This window comes from Castor canadensis, chromosome 7 (genome assembly GCF_047511655.1).
Source record: "Castor canadensis chromosome 7, mCasCan1.hap1v2, whole genome shotgun sequence".
Classification (NCBI taxonomy): domain Eukaryota; kingdom Metazoa; phylum Chordata; class Mammalia; order Rodentia; family Castoridae; genus Castor; species Castor canadensis.
In genome coordinates, this window is record NC_133392.1 from 110,997,445 (window position 1) to 111,017,175 (window position 19,731).

General features: G+C 36.8%; 2 protein-coding genes across 8 annotated transcripts in view; one reads left to right on the top strand and one right to left on the bottom strand.

Annotated features, from left to right (window-relative positions):
• Itgb3bp (integrin subunit beta 3 binding protein) overlaps positions 1–7,685 on the top strand; it is a 64,644-nt gene extending 56,959 nt beyond the window's left edge. For all 5 annotated transcript variants that reach the window (XR_012449872.1, XR_012449873.1, XM_074079892.1 and 2 more), the window contains exons 8-9: positions 2,313–2,363; positions 6,675–7,685. Coding sequence is in view for 3 of the 5 variants with exons in the window: in XM_074079892.1 (XP_073935993.1) it covers positions 2,313–2,362 (50 nt within the window). In the remaining 2 variants the exon portion in view is untranslated. The remainder of the gene's footprint in view (positions 1–2,312; positions 2,364–6,674) is intronic.
• A 1,825-nt stretch (positions 7,686–9,510) lies between these two features.
• The window catches only part of Alg6 (ALG6 alpha-1,3-glucosyltransferase), a 64,008-nt gene continuing 53,787 nt past the window's right edge, over positions 9,511–19,731 (bottom strand). For all 3 annotated transcript variants that reach the window (XM_074079889.1, XM_074079891.1, XM_074079890.1), the window contains one exon: positions 9,511–10,639. In XM_074079889.1, the coding sequence (XP_073935990.1) occupies positions 10,442–10,639 (198 nt within the window). In that variant the 3' untranslated portion in view covers positions 9,511–10,441. The remainder of the gene's footprint in view (positions 10,640–19,731) is intronic.

Genomic DNA, 19,731 nt, shown 5'->3' on the forward strand with positions numbered 1-19,731 from the left:
CACAATATATTTTCTTTGAAACATAAAAATAAATAACATTTAAACAGTTCTGCTTACTACAGAAACAAATTTTATTTTCTGTGAAGCATTTAGTCATGTGCTATCACTGACTCATACACATTTGCCAGCTGTAACAAATTTTATAGACATTTTCCCTGGAGACATATCTCACATACTATGAATTTTTAAATGAGCAAATGGTGAAGAAGGGATGTCAGCAATATAAAAATTGATCAGTTAAAAGATAAAAGCATAAGTAAAGAGATTTGTATGGTAGTCTTAATAGGTTTTATTAAATAAAAATACTATAAAAGGACAGTAATGAATAGACTAAAGACTAACTGTTCTTGAAGTGGAGAAAAATTATTCTGGCACATTTATAGAAATTGGTTTTCTGTCACCTGACAGGTGAACATTTTTTTTACCCTTTTTAACTCTAAGAGTGATCAAGAAAGCACCCCTCCCACAGTTAGATAAATTCCCTTCAGTGATTTACATATTTTAAACACATATATAACAAAGCAGATATTTATAGTATTATACAGCTAATTATAATGTCAAAAGCAAGACTTACATAATAAGTAAATAATAGGTGATTTTTTTTTTTTTGCTCCATTTCAGACCTCAAAAAGAGGAGGGCAGTCATTTCTATTTACACTTCACACAGTATGTTTTGGCCCTCTGCAGTCTGTCTTCAGGACTCCAGGCTTCCCTGTGCTTTTCCCTTACTGGAGTGCTTTTTCTTCCTTTTTTGTCTTGCAAACTCCTTATCCTACAATTTCAGGCTCAGATGTCCCATCCTCTGTGAAGCTCTCCCCCACTCTCCTAGGCAACGCAAAATTGCTTTATCTTCCAGGCTTTTCAGCGCTTGTCTGAATATTTATAAATGTATCATGTTGTATTGCAGTTTAATTCTCTACTTCAGGGCTCCTTTTGGGATCCTCTATAATGTAGCCCAGAGCCTAGTACAGGAACCCAGATAGGAGGTCCTCAATGCATCGTAATGAATGTGTGAATGAATGTCTAGTCTACGAATTCTTAAAAGAATTTTCTAAGCATTTTCAAATACTTACAAATTGCTCTGTTTGCACACCTCGTTCATGTAATGTTTATTGAATGCCTATTAGGAACTGGCATTGTTCTAACCTTAGGAATACACTGACAAACAAGACAGACATTGTCCTCCCCTCAGGAGTATACAATTCCAACTCCAAGTACACTCTTTACACTGTGTAATACAATGCTACAATGTTAAGGATACATTATAGTACGTTTCTTGCCTGTTTTTATAATTTTAAACTGTACATTCTGAAATAGAATCAGGCTAACATGTAGGATGTTCAAATGAGAATTTATAGGCCCAAAACTGCTGTTGTTTTTTTTTTTAATTTTTATTTTATTCATATGTGCATACAATGTTTGGGTCATTTCTCCCTCACCCTCCCTCTGCCTTCCACCCTCTTGCTAGCTGGCAGAAACTATTTTGCCCTTATCTCTAATTTTGTTGTAGAGAAAGTATAAGCAATAATAGGAAGGAACAAGGGTTTTTGCTGGTTGAGATAAGGATAGCTATACAGGGCATTGACTCACATTGATTTCCTGTGCATGTGTGTTACCTTCTAAGTTAATTCTTCTTGAACTAACCTTTTCTCTAGTTCCTGGTCCCCTTCTCCTATTGGCCTCAGTCACTTTTAAGTATCTGCATTAGTTCCTTTGTATTGAAGGCAACAAATGTTAACTAGTTTTTTAGGTGTCTTACCTATCCTCATACCTCCCTTGTGTGCTCTCGCTTTTATCATGTGCTCATAGTCCAATCCCATTGTTGTGTTTGCCCTTGATCTAATGTCCACATATGAGGGAGAACATACGATTTTTGGTCTTTTGGGCCAGGCTAACCTCACTCAGAATGATGTTCTCCAATTCCATCCATTTACCAGTGAATGGTAACATTTCGTTCTTCTTCATGGCTGCATAAAATTCCATTGTGTATAGACACCATATTTTCTTGATCCATTCGTCAGTAGTGGGGCATCTTGGCTGTTTCCATAACTTGGCTATTGTGAATAGTGCTGCAATAAACATGGGTGTGCAGGTGCCTCTGGAGTAAACTGTGTCACATTCTTTTGGGTATATCCCCAAGAGTGGTATTGCTGGATCATATGGTAGATCAATGTTTACCAAAGCTGCTGTTTATCATGTAAAATAAAACTGTAGATTATTTAAATTTAATTTTCAATATTTATTCTGCATCATATAGTGTGACTAGTTACTTTGAACTGTTTTCTAAAAAAATCTTTCTTTTTTTCATATAGAATTACGTCATCTTGACAGCTTCGAATTCCTTAAAGCCATTTTAAACTGAGGTACTGTTTCAGTTTTCTAATTCAGTTTAACCTTGTTAAGTTTCACTGTCCTTTGTTCAAGTAGAAATATTTTATTTACATTATGAAATTTGATATATCTTTGTGTGACAAGATAGGTACACGAGCTCTGGAGCTTTGTTGAAATGATATTTATTCTTGTAAGCAGTAGGAGGGCAGTGTGACAAGGTCTTTGAGTTAGGGGCTGATTGAAAAAGCGCACTGGAAAAGTTAGGACACATTTTTAACTGAGTAGAAGGAGGGCCCTTAATTGAACATCTTTTGTATAAACAGCTACATAGGTGCTGATAAGTAGATTATAGTTTTTATAGAATGCCTCTGAACAAACATAACAGGGCTGTTAAGTTCAGAAATATGCGAAGTTGATTAATTACATATTATTTATATCTTTCCTTCAAACAATTCTTTTCATTCAGCAATACAAACAAAGATGATATGTATAACTGTTTATTATAGCATGTAATCTGTGACAATGTAATTGTGTGGTATGTTTGGTGTACCTGTAACTCAAAGCTTCACATTAGGAACTGGCATTGTCGCAGACTTTGTGGCACCAATATTAAAATATTCTTAGAAGCTAACCAGGTATTGTCTGTTATCTCTTAGAAAACTAAAAACGAAATGAAAAAATTATATTCTATCTAGAAATTCATTTCTTTGGAAATGGTATCTGATTCATTGTAGCCTAACAAACTAGCTATTCTTAAAATATTTGCAAAGCATCTTTTTGTGACATTTTCATTCATTAAATATTCATTCTGTTTATTTTTTTCTGTTTATTTTTTTACCTGAGTTATTACTCTGGTAATTACTCTGGTAATAACTCAGAGATGTTTTATGGGCCAGCACTGTTACAAGTGCTGTTCACACATCATTTAATCTCCACAACTTTATTTACAAGTGATGAACTAAGGCACAAAGTTAAGTATTTTTCCCAGAAGCACCTTAGAGAGAGCCAGCATACTCAGCTGAGAGTGGTGCCAGTGCCTATGCTCTTGACATAGTAGGTAACCTACTTGACCAGGTTTCACTACTGGTCAAGGATTTTATATCCTATTAAGTAAGGATGTAATATATATGCATATACACATATTTAGGGTTAAACATTTTATAAAATTTCTGACCCATGAAAATCCAACAGAGAACTTTTATGTTAGATGATTTTCATATATACATATCCACATATACTTAGCAAATGAACATACACATTTAGTGTATGATAGTCTCACTAATACACTTTTGGGGAACTTGAGTACTAATAATCGCTTTGTGTTTGTGGATTCTAATAAAGATATATGTTAGCATTTTTTTGAGTCTTCTATTTGATTAGTACTTTCAAGAAACTTGAAAGAATTAAGGTTGAGCTACTAGGAAATGTCCCTTTAGTGAGAAGTAAAAGAGAAATGACAATTAAATGAAAGACTTTGCTGCATGCGCATGGCTCACTGCTGTAATCCTAGCTACTTGGAAGGCTAAGATCAGAAGGATCTCAGATGATGGCAACCCAGGAAGACTGTGGTCCAGGCCAGCTTAGGTAAAAAGGGAGACCCTATCTCAAAAATAAACTGGGTGGGGAGGGGAGACAGAGGTGTGGCTCAAGTAGTAGAGAGCCTGCCCAGCAAGTGCAAAGCCCTGAGTTCAAACTCTGTACCACCAAAAAAAAAGTAATGACTTCACCTTTGAGGCATTTCCATTTCCTTGGATTCTGCTTTTGACTGTTCTCGCTTTGGTTGCTTTGGGCACTTTCTTCATAATCTCATCCAGGCCTTTGGCTTCAGTTTTCACCTGCGTGACCTCTATTTGTGACCTTCCTTGTGAGCTGTACGTCTACAATTTTAGCTGCTCTGCCACGTCCCCCAAGTATATACTGGTTTTATCATTTCTCCTGCAAAATTGTCCTTCCTCCTACCTCTCTATGGTGTACATAATTCCATTGGTCAGGCTTAGAAGCTCAAAATAAGTTCAGAAGTGGCATGATCTGGCAGGTTCAGATGTGGGGACAGAAAGAATTTTGAGCTATGATCCAAATTCAGACTCTTCACCATAGGGTGCTGGTGAGTTGTGCAAATACTGAGTCTAATGAGAAAGTACCAAGGTGATTAGTAAAGTAACTGATCATCCCCAACAGGGCAAGCCCTTTGGTAGAAGGTTGGGTAACTAATAAGAGATTGGGCCTTAAAGCAGAAGTAGAACCCACACTCAATCTCCACTTCAATTCTGTGTGCTCTCCTGAAGCTGAGAAGCTCAATCTTGAAGTGTACCCCAAGTTCATGTGCCTCTAAAGCTGTGGAGACCACAGGCCTGCCTTGTATGCATGGTTGCAGGCTACCCCTTACCACATGTAATTAGGAAGCACAAAGGCCCATTGAATTTGAGGGAAGGCAGAGTGATAGGGAAACTGCACAGTGGGGAAGTGTTCTGTAGAAATAATGACCTGCAATGTTAGTAAAATGTGCACCATTGAATGTTCTGGACTCTGACCAATCAAATTTGTCATGCTTCCACAGGATATAGAGAGATGAAAAGTTGACACAGTTTCCTTCCTTTTGACAGAGGGTTATAAACATTCATCTTTATTAGGAGTACCAAGTAAAGAATAAGCAGTGTTACAGAATTCACAACATAGATCTGAGTGGGTAGTTACATTCATGATTTTAAAACCAGTTGTAGCCACGCCCTGTGGCACACACCTGTAAGATCAGCACTTGGTAGGCTGAGGCAAAATGATCTCAAGTTCAAGGCCATTGTGGGCTATACAGCAAGACAGTGTCTCAAAAATAATACTGGCCCTACTTATTCCACTCTACATTATCTCTTGACAGAGAGCCATCTAGACCCTCATATGAAAGCTTCGTACCTTACTAGGCAGCTGGAATTTGAAAAATGAGTTCACTTTTGGTTTATTTTTGAGACAGGGTCTCATTATGTAGCCCAGGATTACAGGTTTGTGCCACTATGCCTGGCTCTGAAAAATGGATAATTTTAATGGGCTTTGTAAACATGGTAGGCAGAATGACATGAAAAAAAAAAAGCAGGAAAACAGGATGATGGAAAGTAAATTCAGGCCACATTGTTGACAGGTACAGTCACTAAGCTAGTATGTTCGCACTTCACTCATCAGGCAGAGGTAGGCCAGTAAAGACTACGGAAATTTAACAGTCCAAAGTACATTCTAGAGAGAATAATGTGCTTTCTGTGAAGATGAATGCTGCTGCTACCTGCTTGCTATAAAATACACCACATGAATCAAAGTATTTCTTTTTGCTGGATGTTAGATTTGGCCTCAGATTCTTTCTCAGCCCTCTTTTCAGAAGGGTCTGGCATGGAGCGGGGGAAAGACAGGATTTGGGTTAGAGTTCAACACCAGCTGTACTACCTACTTGGTTAAGTATGCTTAAACTAGGCACTGAGTTTCCCAGAGGATGTATGCCTTGAGAGAGAAAACAAAATAATTAGCTTAATTAGCACCTTCTCCATAATAACTATTTAGTAAACGATAGTCTTCCTTTCCTTTATAGTATATCATTGTTTGGCAACTATATCAGTAACCTATAAGAAAATTAAGTGAGACCTAAACTGCTGAGAATCTTATAGGCAGACAGGCCAGACTGAAATGAAGAGTTGGTGAAAGTAGGTTGACAAGTTGGCAACCCGTCTTAAGACTGGGAGGAGAAAATATGTGGATTTTGTGAATAGGGAAAAACAAGAGCCCACTGTGCACTGCATCTTCCTAACTGCTGATGTAAAGGAAAGAGTGAAAGGGCTACATGCCCTGTACATCAGTTGCCAATGGCTGCTGTCTTCCAAGGCTTCTCTTGGAATTCTCTTCACTTAATTGCTTCTAAGGCCAAATAAGACAAAAACTTCTACCACCACTAGGAGTCCCCAGAGGGACACACTGAATAGGACTCTGTCATAGTAAAGTGTTTTTTTTTTTTTTTTTCTTCCTGGCAGCTGTTAGAGGAAACACCTGCTGAAAGACCCTTAAGGCTTACAAAGGCATGTAAATGTGGTGTTTTCAGGTCATGTCCGAGTATTAAAATTCTCTCAAAAGTATCTCATGTATCTTCACATAAGGTAAAGAGCACTATGTCAGTCATACTAAAAATTACTTGTGAAAGTGAATCTTGCTTAAAACAGAAAAATAAGCAAATTGAGAGGTTACTAGTATCTACACTAGGTACCAGGTTCCATGGTAAATGGCTGTTTAAAACATGTCTTAAGTGATGTATGAGATGTATGTTAATTTGGAAACTAATTCATGATGTAATAATCATCTTTTATATCCTACAGGCACTAAGAAGAAATACAGACACTAAAAAGAAATGCACTCACTATGAGCACAACTTCTGCATCTGTCTGATCATATTTAAAGGAACAGAAGAAATGTTTGTAATTAATCTGCCCAGTAAATACCAGCTTGTAGCACTAGGCAGGTGCAAGTCTAGATAAAATTTCTTGCAGCTAATTTAAACTTTCTACACACCCCAGTAGATAATCTCAATGTAAATAATACATTTCTTCTTGACCCTGTAGTACAAACCAACACATAGAGGAGGATCCTGACTTATATTCTACCATGTATGTTTTGGTATACTTTTAGCATTTGTGCATAGAATTACAAAAGCATGTATGACAATGGCTCCACCTTTGGCACTCAGAATAAATCGAATGGTGAGTGGAACAAGGTACCAGTTTTCCCACTTAAAGTCCCAGCTGCTTATTAATTTACAGATTCTTTTTTAAATTTTAAAAGTTTATTTAGAAGTACATTCTGTAGCCACTATTTCAGTGGTAAGTCTTTATTATACTCTAGGTTTTTTCCTATGCTTGTAGTAAAAAACATTTTGGAAGTTTTAAAATTTTATAAAATATTAGAATGTATTTCTCAGTATAAACATTTAAACATGAAGTTGTTTTTGAACTAAACTACAGACTCCAATGAATTTAAAAATCTCTTTTATAGGGTAGCATGAGATCCTGTCCAAATTATTTTGAAGCATTCGCTTAAATTTCTTTATTCTGTAGTGGTGTTTGTGTCATATCTATTTGTTGTTACTCATGAACTAGTTAGGGGAAGGGGGAAATTCACAGAATATGTCATATCTTCGTAACACAGTTTTTAAAAAATTCTGTAATTTTGGGCTGGTGGAGTAGCTTAAGTGGTAGAGCACCTGTCTAGCAAGTGCAAAGCCCTGCGTTCAAACTCCAGTACCGCCAAAAAGTAAAAAAGAAAAACAAAATACTATGTGAAAATCTGAAATAAATTAAGGTTGGAAAGAGCTCATTTGCCACTTTGAGAAATTTCAGGTTAATGTCTTAAAATGTGTTTGTGTTTTGTTTTTTTTTTTTTTTTTTAAGAAAACTATTCTAACATAGGTATTAAACTGCAATACAATTAACTATTCAATCTCAATGCTTTCATTAATGACTTTCTTGGTACTATTTAAATAAGACTGAAGATAATCTATCTGCTAAATATTAAGAATACTTTTTTGATATAGTCCTTCTAATAGACTGTAACCAAAAACATACCAGAAAGGATTGTTCTAGCATTATAAACTAACCTTAGGATATAAGCTAAACATTTTATAAAGTAACCTAAATTAGGAAACAAAGGGTTAAGTAGATTGGTTACACATGTAATCCAAGTTATGTAGGTATGTGCTTAATGCTATTAAACCAGTTACTGTGAGTTTGACCTCTTGATATTCTAAGCTTTTGCCTTTCACAACAGCTGGGTCTGCTAAGAATCATTTCCCAGTTCCCTTCATTGTAGATCAGATGGCTCTCGCTTTATCACCCTTGGAGGCCGCATGAAGGACAAAGAAGAAAGATCCACACACAAAACTAATGTTTATATGGGGGGAGGGGCACAGAGATATACTTGGCCCTGATCGTCCAGTGACTATAACAGAAGAGAGACCAATTGAGACTTGAAACCATTGTGTTCCTCCAAATGTTATTTAGTTATAACCTATCTATCTCTTGCTCCCTTCCTATTGAACAGAGAGGCTCCTTTGGCTGCTTTGACTTTTGTTAATGTTTCACTCACTAAGTTGTGGTTTATCATTTAGACAGAATGCTACATCGGGGATTTTTCTCCCCTCCCTAAGGCCTCAAGGGAAAATGACTTCTGTAGCTTCATATATGATACATGAGCGTACATTCTATTCTCTTCATTACTTTAAGAAGCAAACCCAAGTTTACAAGCAATGGAGAAAACTGCATTTCTCTGAAGTGCCTCTGCCCTCTAAAACATACTTGCAAATAACATTAGAAGGGTTCATTTATAACAGATATGTTAATGAAGAAAGTGAGAATTCTATTTTTGTATAACCTAAATATCTGTTAAAGCATCCCAATAATCTTGAGTTTAGCTAAGAGAAATGCTTTGGAATTGCCTGCTCCTGTGTCCTTAATTCATCACTGGATATTTTTGGCATTTTGGAACTGAGCTGCTCCAAGTTCAAAGTACATTCTTAAACTGGTTTCTAAAAGATATCAGAGGTACTTATAATATATTGTTACATGTCTCATAAAAAGCTATAATGTAACTCAGTGTGATTAGATTAAATCATCTGAAAAACGTATTTTTATGTACAGCATTGCCTATAAAATACCTTGAACACAGGTGTTACATTATATTAATAAAGTTTATATACCTTTATTTTCAAATAATAAAAATTTTCTACTCCAGTTATGTGTAAGTTGTAACTTAGAACTTCATCACTAATTTAAATCAATATTCTGTATTAAATTCAAGTATACTCTTACAAGATTTTAAAAAATAGTAATATGGCTTTATACCAGCCAGCCAAGATTCTGACATTTTGGCACAGCGATTACAGATGGTGACCATGGACAGCGATGTTCCTGCTGATTCGGCAGTGACGTGAGGCTGCTTTTCTATGCTGACCTGCCCTTTGAATCTTTATGCACATTTGCTTTGAGAAAGAAATACTTCTCGATTTTTGCTTTGTCTAAATCCACTTCTTTGCACCAGACTATAGCTGTCCATGTCCAAACCAAATTTTATTTATGTGTATGTGATATGACTTGTAAAGTTTCAAATTTACCACCATTTAATATACTTTAGTGGCTATTAATGAAAGAAGTAGTCAAAAAATAGGTAATGGTAACATTTTAATTTTTATCAGAGACTTAAGAAAAAAAATCTTGGTCTGAGAAACTACAACATAGATACAATACATGACTTTTACCAGTTGATTACTATAGTAAAAATGGGCTTCTGCTAATATGAAGTGATACTGAATTAACAGGACACACAGTTAACATAAAGCATGAGTTGACTCAGTGCCTATGTCAGTGGTAACCTTGAACCAGATCATAACAAAAAAGAAAGATGAAATCCTTATGTGTCAGTTTAACTTAAACAGAATGATTCTAGAAGTTAGGAACTAGTGACCATGAGCAATTAAAAAGACTTCAGACATTCATATTTAAAGACAGATTTCAATTAAAGAAGGCTCATTTGTAAAATGAATTCAAATATGTCTGAATTCTTGGAATTGTCTTGTTAAAAAGATTGAAATTTGCAAATGTACCAAGGCATACTCAAACTTTAGGCAGCTTAATTTACCATCTCAGTAATTAAAAAGATTATCACAAATTTAATTCCCTGCAACATAACTTCGAAACAATGAAGTACACATTACCTGCATGCTAAAATACAAAGAAAACTAATTGGGTACTACAATTAGTGATTTTCTTTAAAGGGGAGTTTAAGTTCAGTACATTTGCAGGTTTTTTTAAAGACATAATTTGTAGAGTACATTTCCTAAGTAATACTGTGATTAAGAACAATTTTCTCTTATGTTTCCACTTGAATAGCTGTGGATATTTTAGGAAGTACAATATGCTTTGGTCAAACAATACTTAGAAAATAAAAGCCTCCACTGATCTTTGATCTCCATATACATTTATTTTGCGTAGACAACAGTGACTTTTCACCATTTCCTTTCCTATAATTCAGTTATTCTCAAAATGATCATTTCATTTATACATAATAAAAAGTTCACATTTGTTTGGGAATACAGCTAGTTGACTTTCTTCCGATTTCTTCCATTTTTGGAATCCCACATGATTATAATGTTAAAATATAGCAAGAAGAACAAGAAATGCATGCAGGATACAAAGCACACCAATACAGAAAACAAGTCCGGTAATTTCTGAGGAGGATCCAGTGTGACAGCCATCAGTGTCAGAAGGACCATAGCAATTCCTGAAGTAAAAAACTAAAAGGGAGGAAAAAAAAAAAAACATTAACTTAGGTAAAACTGAAATGTTCTGGTAACACTGATTTGTAAGCTACTAAATGAGCAGACTTGGTGAGAGGTGGGGTTCCAATTTCTTTGACAGGTGGATCTCAACTTTGGTTTCATGTTAGAAACATCTGGTAGATTTTAAAAAATCTCTAGGCATAGGCCATATCCCAGACAAATCAGAATTTAAGGGTAACGCCTTTGTTCTTGTTAAAGTGGTTCCCCTATGTAGCTAGGCCTGGGAACCTCTGTCTTACTCAGGCACTGAAGAAAGGTATCTTCATACCTATACATGTTGTCACTAGTTACGGTTACTAAGGCATTCCCTAGAACCCTGGCCCCAACGGAATATAAAATTCTAAGCTAACTGGAGAACCCATCTGTGAAAAAGTTTCCTACAGAAAATGGAAAATTACATTCAATAGTCATTTAATGCTTTCAATGAGCTAATGCTGTAGTAAAGCACAGTGGGGCATATAAAAGAGAATGTGGTCCTCTGGCCTTGAAAGATTTCCCATTTAATTACAGGAACACTAAAATCAAAAGGGCATATTTGATTAAAAGCCAAATAGCAAAAATATCACATTACTGCAGTTGTGTAATAATCAGCTTTCCTCTAGACCACCATGCTGTAAATAGAGCTTTCTACAATAAAAGCTGCATAAGTAAATATAGAATACAAGCAGTGACTTTCCCGAAAGGGGTGGGGATATAACTGGAACTCTAAAGGATACCATTATGAAAGTATTAATAAGATCTAAATAGAGTAATGTGGCGATCATTCCAGATGGAAGACTGAGAAGGATAGGCACTAGAAAGGCATACACATAGGTATAACAAGTTCAAGTACCCCCCAAAGGGAAAATCCCTGATGTAACCTTAGTGGGGAGTGAAAATTTCTGACGTGATCACAGTTAATTTCAATTTTAAGAAATATGGGACTAGTTGAAATGTTATTAAGCCATGATCCTGAAATAGTTGTTAAACAGGCATGCTGAAGTTTCTCCAATTTTAAGTAACTCCCCTCTTCCTCCAGCTATTACCCCATATTTCTGCTACTATTTATAACAAAGCTTCCCCAAGAGTTGCCCATAACATACTGTGTCTAGTTCTCCCATTCACTAGTGAACCTGTATCAGCTGGGCTTTTACTTTGATTATTCTATGAAACAGCACTGGTCACAGCCATGGCATACCCTGTATGGCCAAATTTTTCCGCCTTACTCAATTCTCCCAGTAGCATTTGAAATAACAAGTTACTCCCATTACCTTGAAACAGTTTTTTCAGTTCATGGAAGTATGGCCACCATGACACCATTATCTCCTGATTCCCTCCCACCTCACCTAGTTAATCCTCCTCAGCCAACCTCACTGATTCCTCATCATATCCCTACCTGTATGCGTTGTAGGGCTCAGTACTCAGTCCTCTTCGTCTGCACACAACTGGTGAACTCATCAAGTGGCATGACTTTAACTATATGCTGAAAAGACTAAATTAGTCTCCAGCTTGTATCTGTCTCCTAAACTAGACTCATATCTAAGTCCTCCTTAGTATCTCCACTTGGATGCCTTAAGTAGACATCTAAAAGTAAACACACAAAAAAGCTGAATGCCTGATCAGACACAGCCCCTCACACATACACAAAAAAAGTTCCTTCAACCATATTCCTCCAATCCAGTAAAGGGCAACTCCATCCATTCAGTTCATGCCAAAAACTTTGGAGTCATCATTACTCTCCTATTTCAGTCACATCCTCAACAATTCCCGTTCTACCTTCAAAATACATCCAAACTCTAGCCACTTCACTGTCATCGGGGTCCAAACCCCATCATCTCTCTTGTAAATTCACTTCACTGCCATAGTGACAGCCCTTTGCCTCTCTGATCTTAGCTCCGATCATTTCTTTCCTTTGTCCTGATCCAATTAACATGACTCCATGATAGCCGTCAAATTTGCTATTCTATCCTCAATTATCTGCACAGTTCAATGCCTAACCTCCTTTGGTTTTTTGCTCAAGAAAGTCTTGCTACTTTAAAGGTATGCTCCCCTCCCCCCAAATACATCACTTTCTCCCTTGCTTTATTTTTCTCTAAAGTACTTATCACCCTATGACACGCTCTGTTTTATATATGATAGCATTTCTGGTTTCTCCCACTGTAACGTAACTTCCATGACAGCAAGAATTTTTGTTAATTTTCACTGCTGTATCTTCAACCTCCAGAAAAGTGCCTTGCATGTAGGAAACAATAAATATTTGTTGAGTTAAAGAATAAATCTAGGAAGCTGTGGTGGTTCTCACCTTAAGACCAGATTGTGGATATCAAAATAGGGCTAGACTTCAACATGTATCCAAGTATTGGGCTTGTGCTAACAAAACACGAATTTTAGATCTTGCTTTCCATTTGAGCCCCTGAGTAATGTTAGTTAATCCTATCCTTGTCTTTCTCATTCACTTCATAACTTCCTACCTCCCCATCCCAATTCTCCTCCTCAGAGAGTATTGGGACACCTTGCCACAGTGTGTGGGAGACAACCATGAGAGGTGGTCAAGGAGAAGGAGAGGGTAGGCCATGGTTTTACAGAGAAGCTCAAATTGCAGGGAACTACACTGACAGTATAGACCCATAGGGCCCATGGGGGTTAGAGGTTTCACTCCCCCTGGCCACGAGTGAGTCCAGTCACCAGAGGCTAGGATGTAAACAAAGCATCGAGCCTAAGGCTGGCTTAGTATTTGGCCTCCAGACCCTGCCTCCTAGCTGCATATGTTGGCTGCTAGGCAGGTTTAGAGCATGAACTCAGACACTCCAAATTATCTGATTGCCTCCCTCCCCCAACAGGAAGGCAAACTGCTGGGAAATGTCCAAAAGCACTGAAGCTTATTCTGAGGAACTATATTGCAGCATGTATTTACCACCAGGTGCAACTAAGGGCCTAGGGTACAGCCCTTCAAAATCGTGATATTCACAGCCTCCTCCCTCCACAAGATGGTGAACTGCTGTGCAGGGTCTGAATGCACCTAGGCCCATCTCCAGGAATTACATATCAGCATGTGTTACCTGCCAAGCAGAGTTTGGACCCTTTCGGTCACAGACTTCCACAGCCTCCTCCTCCCCACAGAAAGATAAACTGCTAGATGAGTTCTATAAGCACTGAGAACAGAGGGCAGAGTGACTGTCCCTCAGTTCTCCTCCACCCAGTAAGAAGTCAGTCATCTGTTTCCTTCTCCCACTCTCTTGACACATTGGGAGGAGGGGGAATACCCAGAGGCTTAGACACTTTCTGCTCCTGAGGACACAAATAGGGGATAGGGGAGGGGGGAAAGTGAGAACCTGCCCAGCCCACAGGCTACAACACTTCCTCCTGACAACAATGGCTCCCAGTACACAAAAGAAAGCTTCTGTAAGTGAAAGCAGCCCAGAAGTGGAGAACTGACTCTTCTATAGGAGACTCCAATTTGCCTACCTCAGTCTCAGCATGATGGGGATCAGGCCTGGTGCCCTGAGCATGTAGGCAAATGTTTGGCTACTGAGCCATATTCCCCCAGTTCAGTAGTGAAAAACAGCTCCTCAGCCTGGCCACTACACCATCCTGAACACTGAGACTATTTCAACTGAAAGACTACAGATGACTGAAACTTCCAACCAACAACCTGACCTTCCATGTGTAAATCCCAATGTAGAAACACAAGTAATATGAAAAAACAAGGCAGCAGGTATCCTCCAAAAAGTCAACAGTTCCACAGTAAAGGACTTGAACAGTAGTGAAGTGGATGAAATTCAAGGAATGAATTCCAAAGAATAATGTTAAGAATAAGCAACAAAATTAAAGCATGTATAAGATCAGAATGAATTCAGATACAAATAGTTGAATGACCTCAAGGAGAACTGGAGTAACTAGCTAAATGAAATACGACAATGCTGGATAGGAAAAAGGAGTTCAAAAAAAGACAGAAATCCTGGAAATGAAAAGCTCAATAAGCCAAGTAAAAAATTTTGGTTAAAAGCCTTCCTAACAGAATGGAAGACATTGCTAAGAGCTGGTGGCTCCCAGCTACCTAACTACCTGGGAAGCTGAGATCAGGAGACTCTTGGTTCAAGCCCAGCCTGGGAAAATAGTTTGCAAGACCCCATCTCCAAAAATAACCAGAGCAAAATGGATTGAAGGTGTGGCTCAAAAAAAAAAGAACAAGCTAAAAATAGAGTAACAGATTTGGAAGATATAGTAGAATTAGATCAATCAGACAAAGACAAAAATAATAAGAAAATATGAATAGACTATGCAAAACCTCTGGAACACGATCAAAACACCAAACCTATGAATCATGGGTTTAGAAGAAGAGGTACAACCTGGATATTGAATATACAGAACAAAGAGTACTTACTGAAAGCTACAAGAGAGAAGCAACAAGTATCAAACCCAACAAAAAAACAGGTTTCTCAACAGAGACTCTAAAAGCAAGGAGGGCATGGAATGTTATATTCTAAACCCTGAAAGAAAATAACTGTCAACCTAGATTAATGTATCCAGCAAAGCTATCCTTCATATTTGAAGGATAAAATAAAAACCTTCCACGATAAAAACTAATTCATTACAACTACAGCAGCATTGCAGAAGATACTTAAAGGAATCCTAGACACAGAAGAGGAAGATAAATGCAACCAGGAAAATACAGGAGAGAATAAATCCAGCTAGATGAGTAGGTTAGCAAATGAGGACTATGAAGTAATCAAACATCACAAAAACAACAAATGACACACCTTTCAATGTAAACAGTGAATGTTAATGGTCTCAATTCTCCAAAAGACATACAATGGCAGGTTGGATTAAAAAAGCAAGCCCAACTATTTGTTGCCTATAAGAAATGCTTCTCACTGGCAAAGACAAAAATTAGCTTAGCATGAAAGAATGGAAAAAAATTTTTCCAAGCAAATGAGGGCAGGAATAGTATAAGCTAGTATCTGATAATACAGACTTCAAACAAAAACTAATCAGAAGACACAAAGAAGGTCACCTCATGTTAATAAAGGGAAAAATCCATTAAGAGAAGATAACAGTTGTTAAGAAATACAGATGAAGCTTTGTCACAACCAATTTCATTAAATACTACTGGAATTACCAACACAGACCCCAACAAAATAATAATGCAAGCATTCAAAACCCCACTCTCATTAATAGATAGGTCATCCAGATAAAAAGTAGACAAAAAAAAATCAATGAAGATAATTCAGAATTAAACAAGACTATAGATCAAATAGACTTAACAGATATCTACAGAATATTTCATCCAGAAGCTGCTCAATATACATTTTTCCCAGCAGCCTATGAACTTTCTCCAAAACAGATATTTTACGACAGCAAGTCTTAACAAACATAAAAAAAACTGAAACAACACCCTGTATTCTATGAGACCACAATGGAATAAAACTAAAAATCAGTAACAAAAGAAACCATAGAAAATATTCAAACACATGGAGACTGAACAATTCATCAAAGAAATCAAGGAGGAAACAAACAAACCAAAAAATCCTAGAATCTAATGAAAATTTACCAGAACTTTTGGGACACAACAAAGATAAGAGGAAAGTTTATAGGTTATGAGTGCCAACATTAAAAAAATAAAAAAACAAAAACAAAAAATACCTCAAATAACCTAATGATATACCTTAGTAAGTAAAAAGAAGTAAGATCAGGATGGAAATTAAAGAAACAAAGACTAAAATACAAAGAATCAATGAGGCAAAAAGTTGTTTCATTGAAAAGATAAATAAGATTGATAAACCCTTAGCTAAACTACCAAAATGAGGGAGAAGACTAAAATTAATAAAATTAAAGATGAAAAAGGGATATCACAACAAATACCAATGGAAATCCAGATGATCATTAGGGAATATTTTGAAAACTTATATTCTCATAAACTGGAAAATGTAGAAGAAATGGATAAACTTCTAGATATTTGACCTAAAAAAATTGAATCAAAGGAGCTAGGCACCAGTGACTCATGCCTGTAATCCTCGGTACTATGGAGGCTGAAATCAAGAGGATTGTGGTTTGACCATGAGAGGACATGAAGTATTAAACTGCAGGAGAAGAAAAGACAAGTAATCAGAGAGTAGCATTGATTCAGCTGCACACATTCAAATCCTTAAACAACTAAAACAACTAAATGGCAGGAATCACCACATACCTGTCAATATTAACAGTGAATGACAGTGGACTCAACTCCCCCATCAAAAGGCACCAACTGGCAAACTGGATTACAAGGAAAGATCCGACAAGCTGTTGTTTATAAGAGACCCACTTTATTGACAGAAATAAACACTGGCTTAGGGTGAAAGGCTGGAAGATTTACCAAGCCAATGGTCCCCAAAAACAGGCAGGAGTAGCAATACTTATCTCTGACAAAGTAGACTTCAAACTTACAATAGTCAAACAAGGCAAAGAAAGTCACTTCATACTAATAAAAGGGACAACAGATATAACAATTATCAATCTATATGCACCCAATGTCAGTGCACCCAACTTCATCAAACATTCACGAAAGGACTTAAAAGCACATTCAGACTCCAACACAGTGGTAGCGGGAGACTTTAATACCACTCTATCACCAACAGATGGGTCATCTAGACAAAAATCAACATAGAAATACTAGAACTAAATGACACCATAGCTAAAATGAACCTAACTGATGGCTACAGAATATTTCACCCTGCAACCCCACAATATACATTCTTCTCAGCAACCCATGGAATGTTCTCTAAAATAGACCATATCTTAGGGCACAAAGCAAGCCTCAACAAATATAAGAAAACTGAAATAACCCCCTGTATACTATCTGACCACAATGTAATAAAACTAGAACTCAACAACAAAAGTAGCAGCAGAAAATACATAAATAACTGGAGGCTGAACAAACACATTGCTTAATGATCAGTGGGTCATAGAAGAAGTAAGAGAGGAAATCAAAAAGTTCCTAGAATTTCATGAAAATGAAAACACAACCTATCAGAACCTATGGGACACAGCAAAGGCAGCTCTAAGAGGAAAGTTTATAGCCATGAGTACATATATTAAAAACACAGAAAGATTTCAAATAAATGACCTAATGCTACATCTCAAACTCCTAGAAAAACAAGAACAAGTTAAACCCAAAACAAGCAAAAGGAGAGAATTAACAAAAATAAGGGCCTAAATTAATGAAACAGAGGCCAAAAAAACCATACAGAGAATCGACAACATAAAAGGCTGGCTCTTTAAAAAAATAAACAAGATTGACAAGCCCCTGGCAAATCTGACTAAAATGAGGAAGGAAAAGACCCAAATTAGTAAAATCAGCCACAAAAAAGGGGAGATAACAACAAACACCAAGGAAATCCAGGGAATCATCAGGGACCACTTTGAGAACCTATATTCAAATAAATTGAAAAACCTTGAAGAAATGGATGAATTTCTAGACACTTATGACCATCCAAAACAGAACCAATAGGATATTAACCACCTAAACAGATCTATAACATGTAATAAAATTGAAATACCAATTAACAGTCTCCCAAAAAAGAAAAGTCCAGGACCTAATGGATTCTCCACTGAATTATACCAGACCTTTACAGAAGAAATAATACCAACACTCCTTAAACTTTTCCATGAAACAGAAAATTTCAAAGAAACACTGCCTGACTCATTTTATGAAGCCAGTATTACAACTAACCCAAAACCAGACAAAGACACATCCAAAAAGGAGAACTATAGGCCAATATCCTTAATGAACACTGATGCAAAAATCCTCAATAAAATAATGGCAAACCAAATCCAATAACATATCAGAAAGATCATTCACCATGACCACGCCAGCTTCATCCCAGGGATGCAGGGATGGTTCAACATACGTAAATCGATAAATGTAATATAGCACATTAATAGAAGAAAAGACAAAAGCCACTTGATAATCTCAATAGATGAGCCTTTGATAAGATTCAACACCATTTCATGATAGAAGTTCTGAGGAAACTAGGAATAGAAGGAATGTACCTCAACATTATAAAGACTATATGTGATAAACTGATAGCCAACATCATACTTAATGGGGAAAAACAAACCATTTCCCCTAAAGTCAGGAATGAGACAAGGGCGGCCCACTCTCCCCACTCTTATACAACATAGACCTGGAATTCCTAGCAAAAGCAATAAGGCAAGAAAAAGAAATGAAAAGAATACAAATAGGTGAAGAAATAGTCAAACTATCCCTATTCACAGATGACATAAACTTATAGCTTAAAAAAATCCTGAAAAACTCCACCCCAAAACTCCTAGACACCATACACAGCTTCAGCAAAGTAGCAGGATACAAAATCAACAAACAAAAATCTGTAGCCTTTCTATACCCAACAAAGAACAGACTGAGAAAGAATATAGGAAAACAATTCCATTTATAATAGCCACCAAAAAAAAATCAAATACCTAAGAATAAACTTAACAAAGGATGTAAATGACCTCTACAAGGAGAACTACAAACCAATGAAGAAAGAGATCAAAGAAGACTACAGAAGCTGGAAAGATCTCCCATGCTCATGGACTGACAGAATCAACACAGTAAAACTGGCTATAGTATCAAGAGCAATCTACATGTTCAGTGCAATTCCCATCAAAATCCTAATGACATTCATCACACAGACTGAAAAATCTACCTAAAGTTCATCTGGAAACATAAAAGACTGTGAATGGTCAAGGCAATACTGAGCAAAAAGAGCAACACTGGAGTTATCACAATACCCAACCTCAAGCTATACTACAGAGCCATGGCAATAAAAACAGCATGGTACTGGCACAAAAACAGATATGAAGATCAGTGGAACAGAATAGAGGACCCAGATATGAATTCACATGACTATGCTTACCTAGTCATCAACAAAAGGTGCCAAAAACATACAATGGAGAAAAGACAGCCTCTTCGACAAACATTGCTGGGAAAAGTGGTTATCTGCCTGCACAAAACTGAATCTAGATCCATGCCTGTCACCCTGTACTAACATCAACTCAAAGTGGATTAGGGATCTTAATATCATATCTGA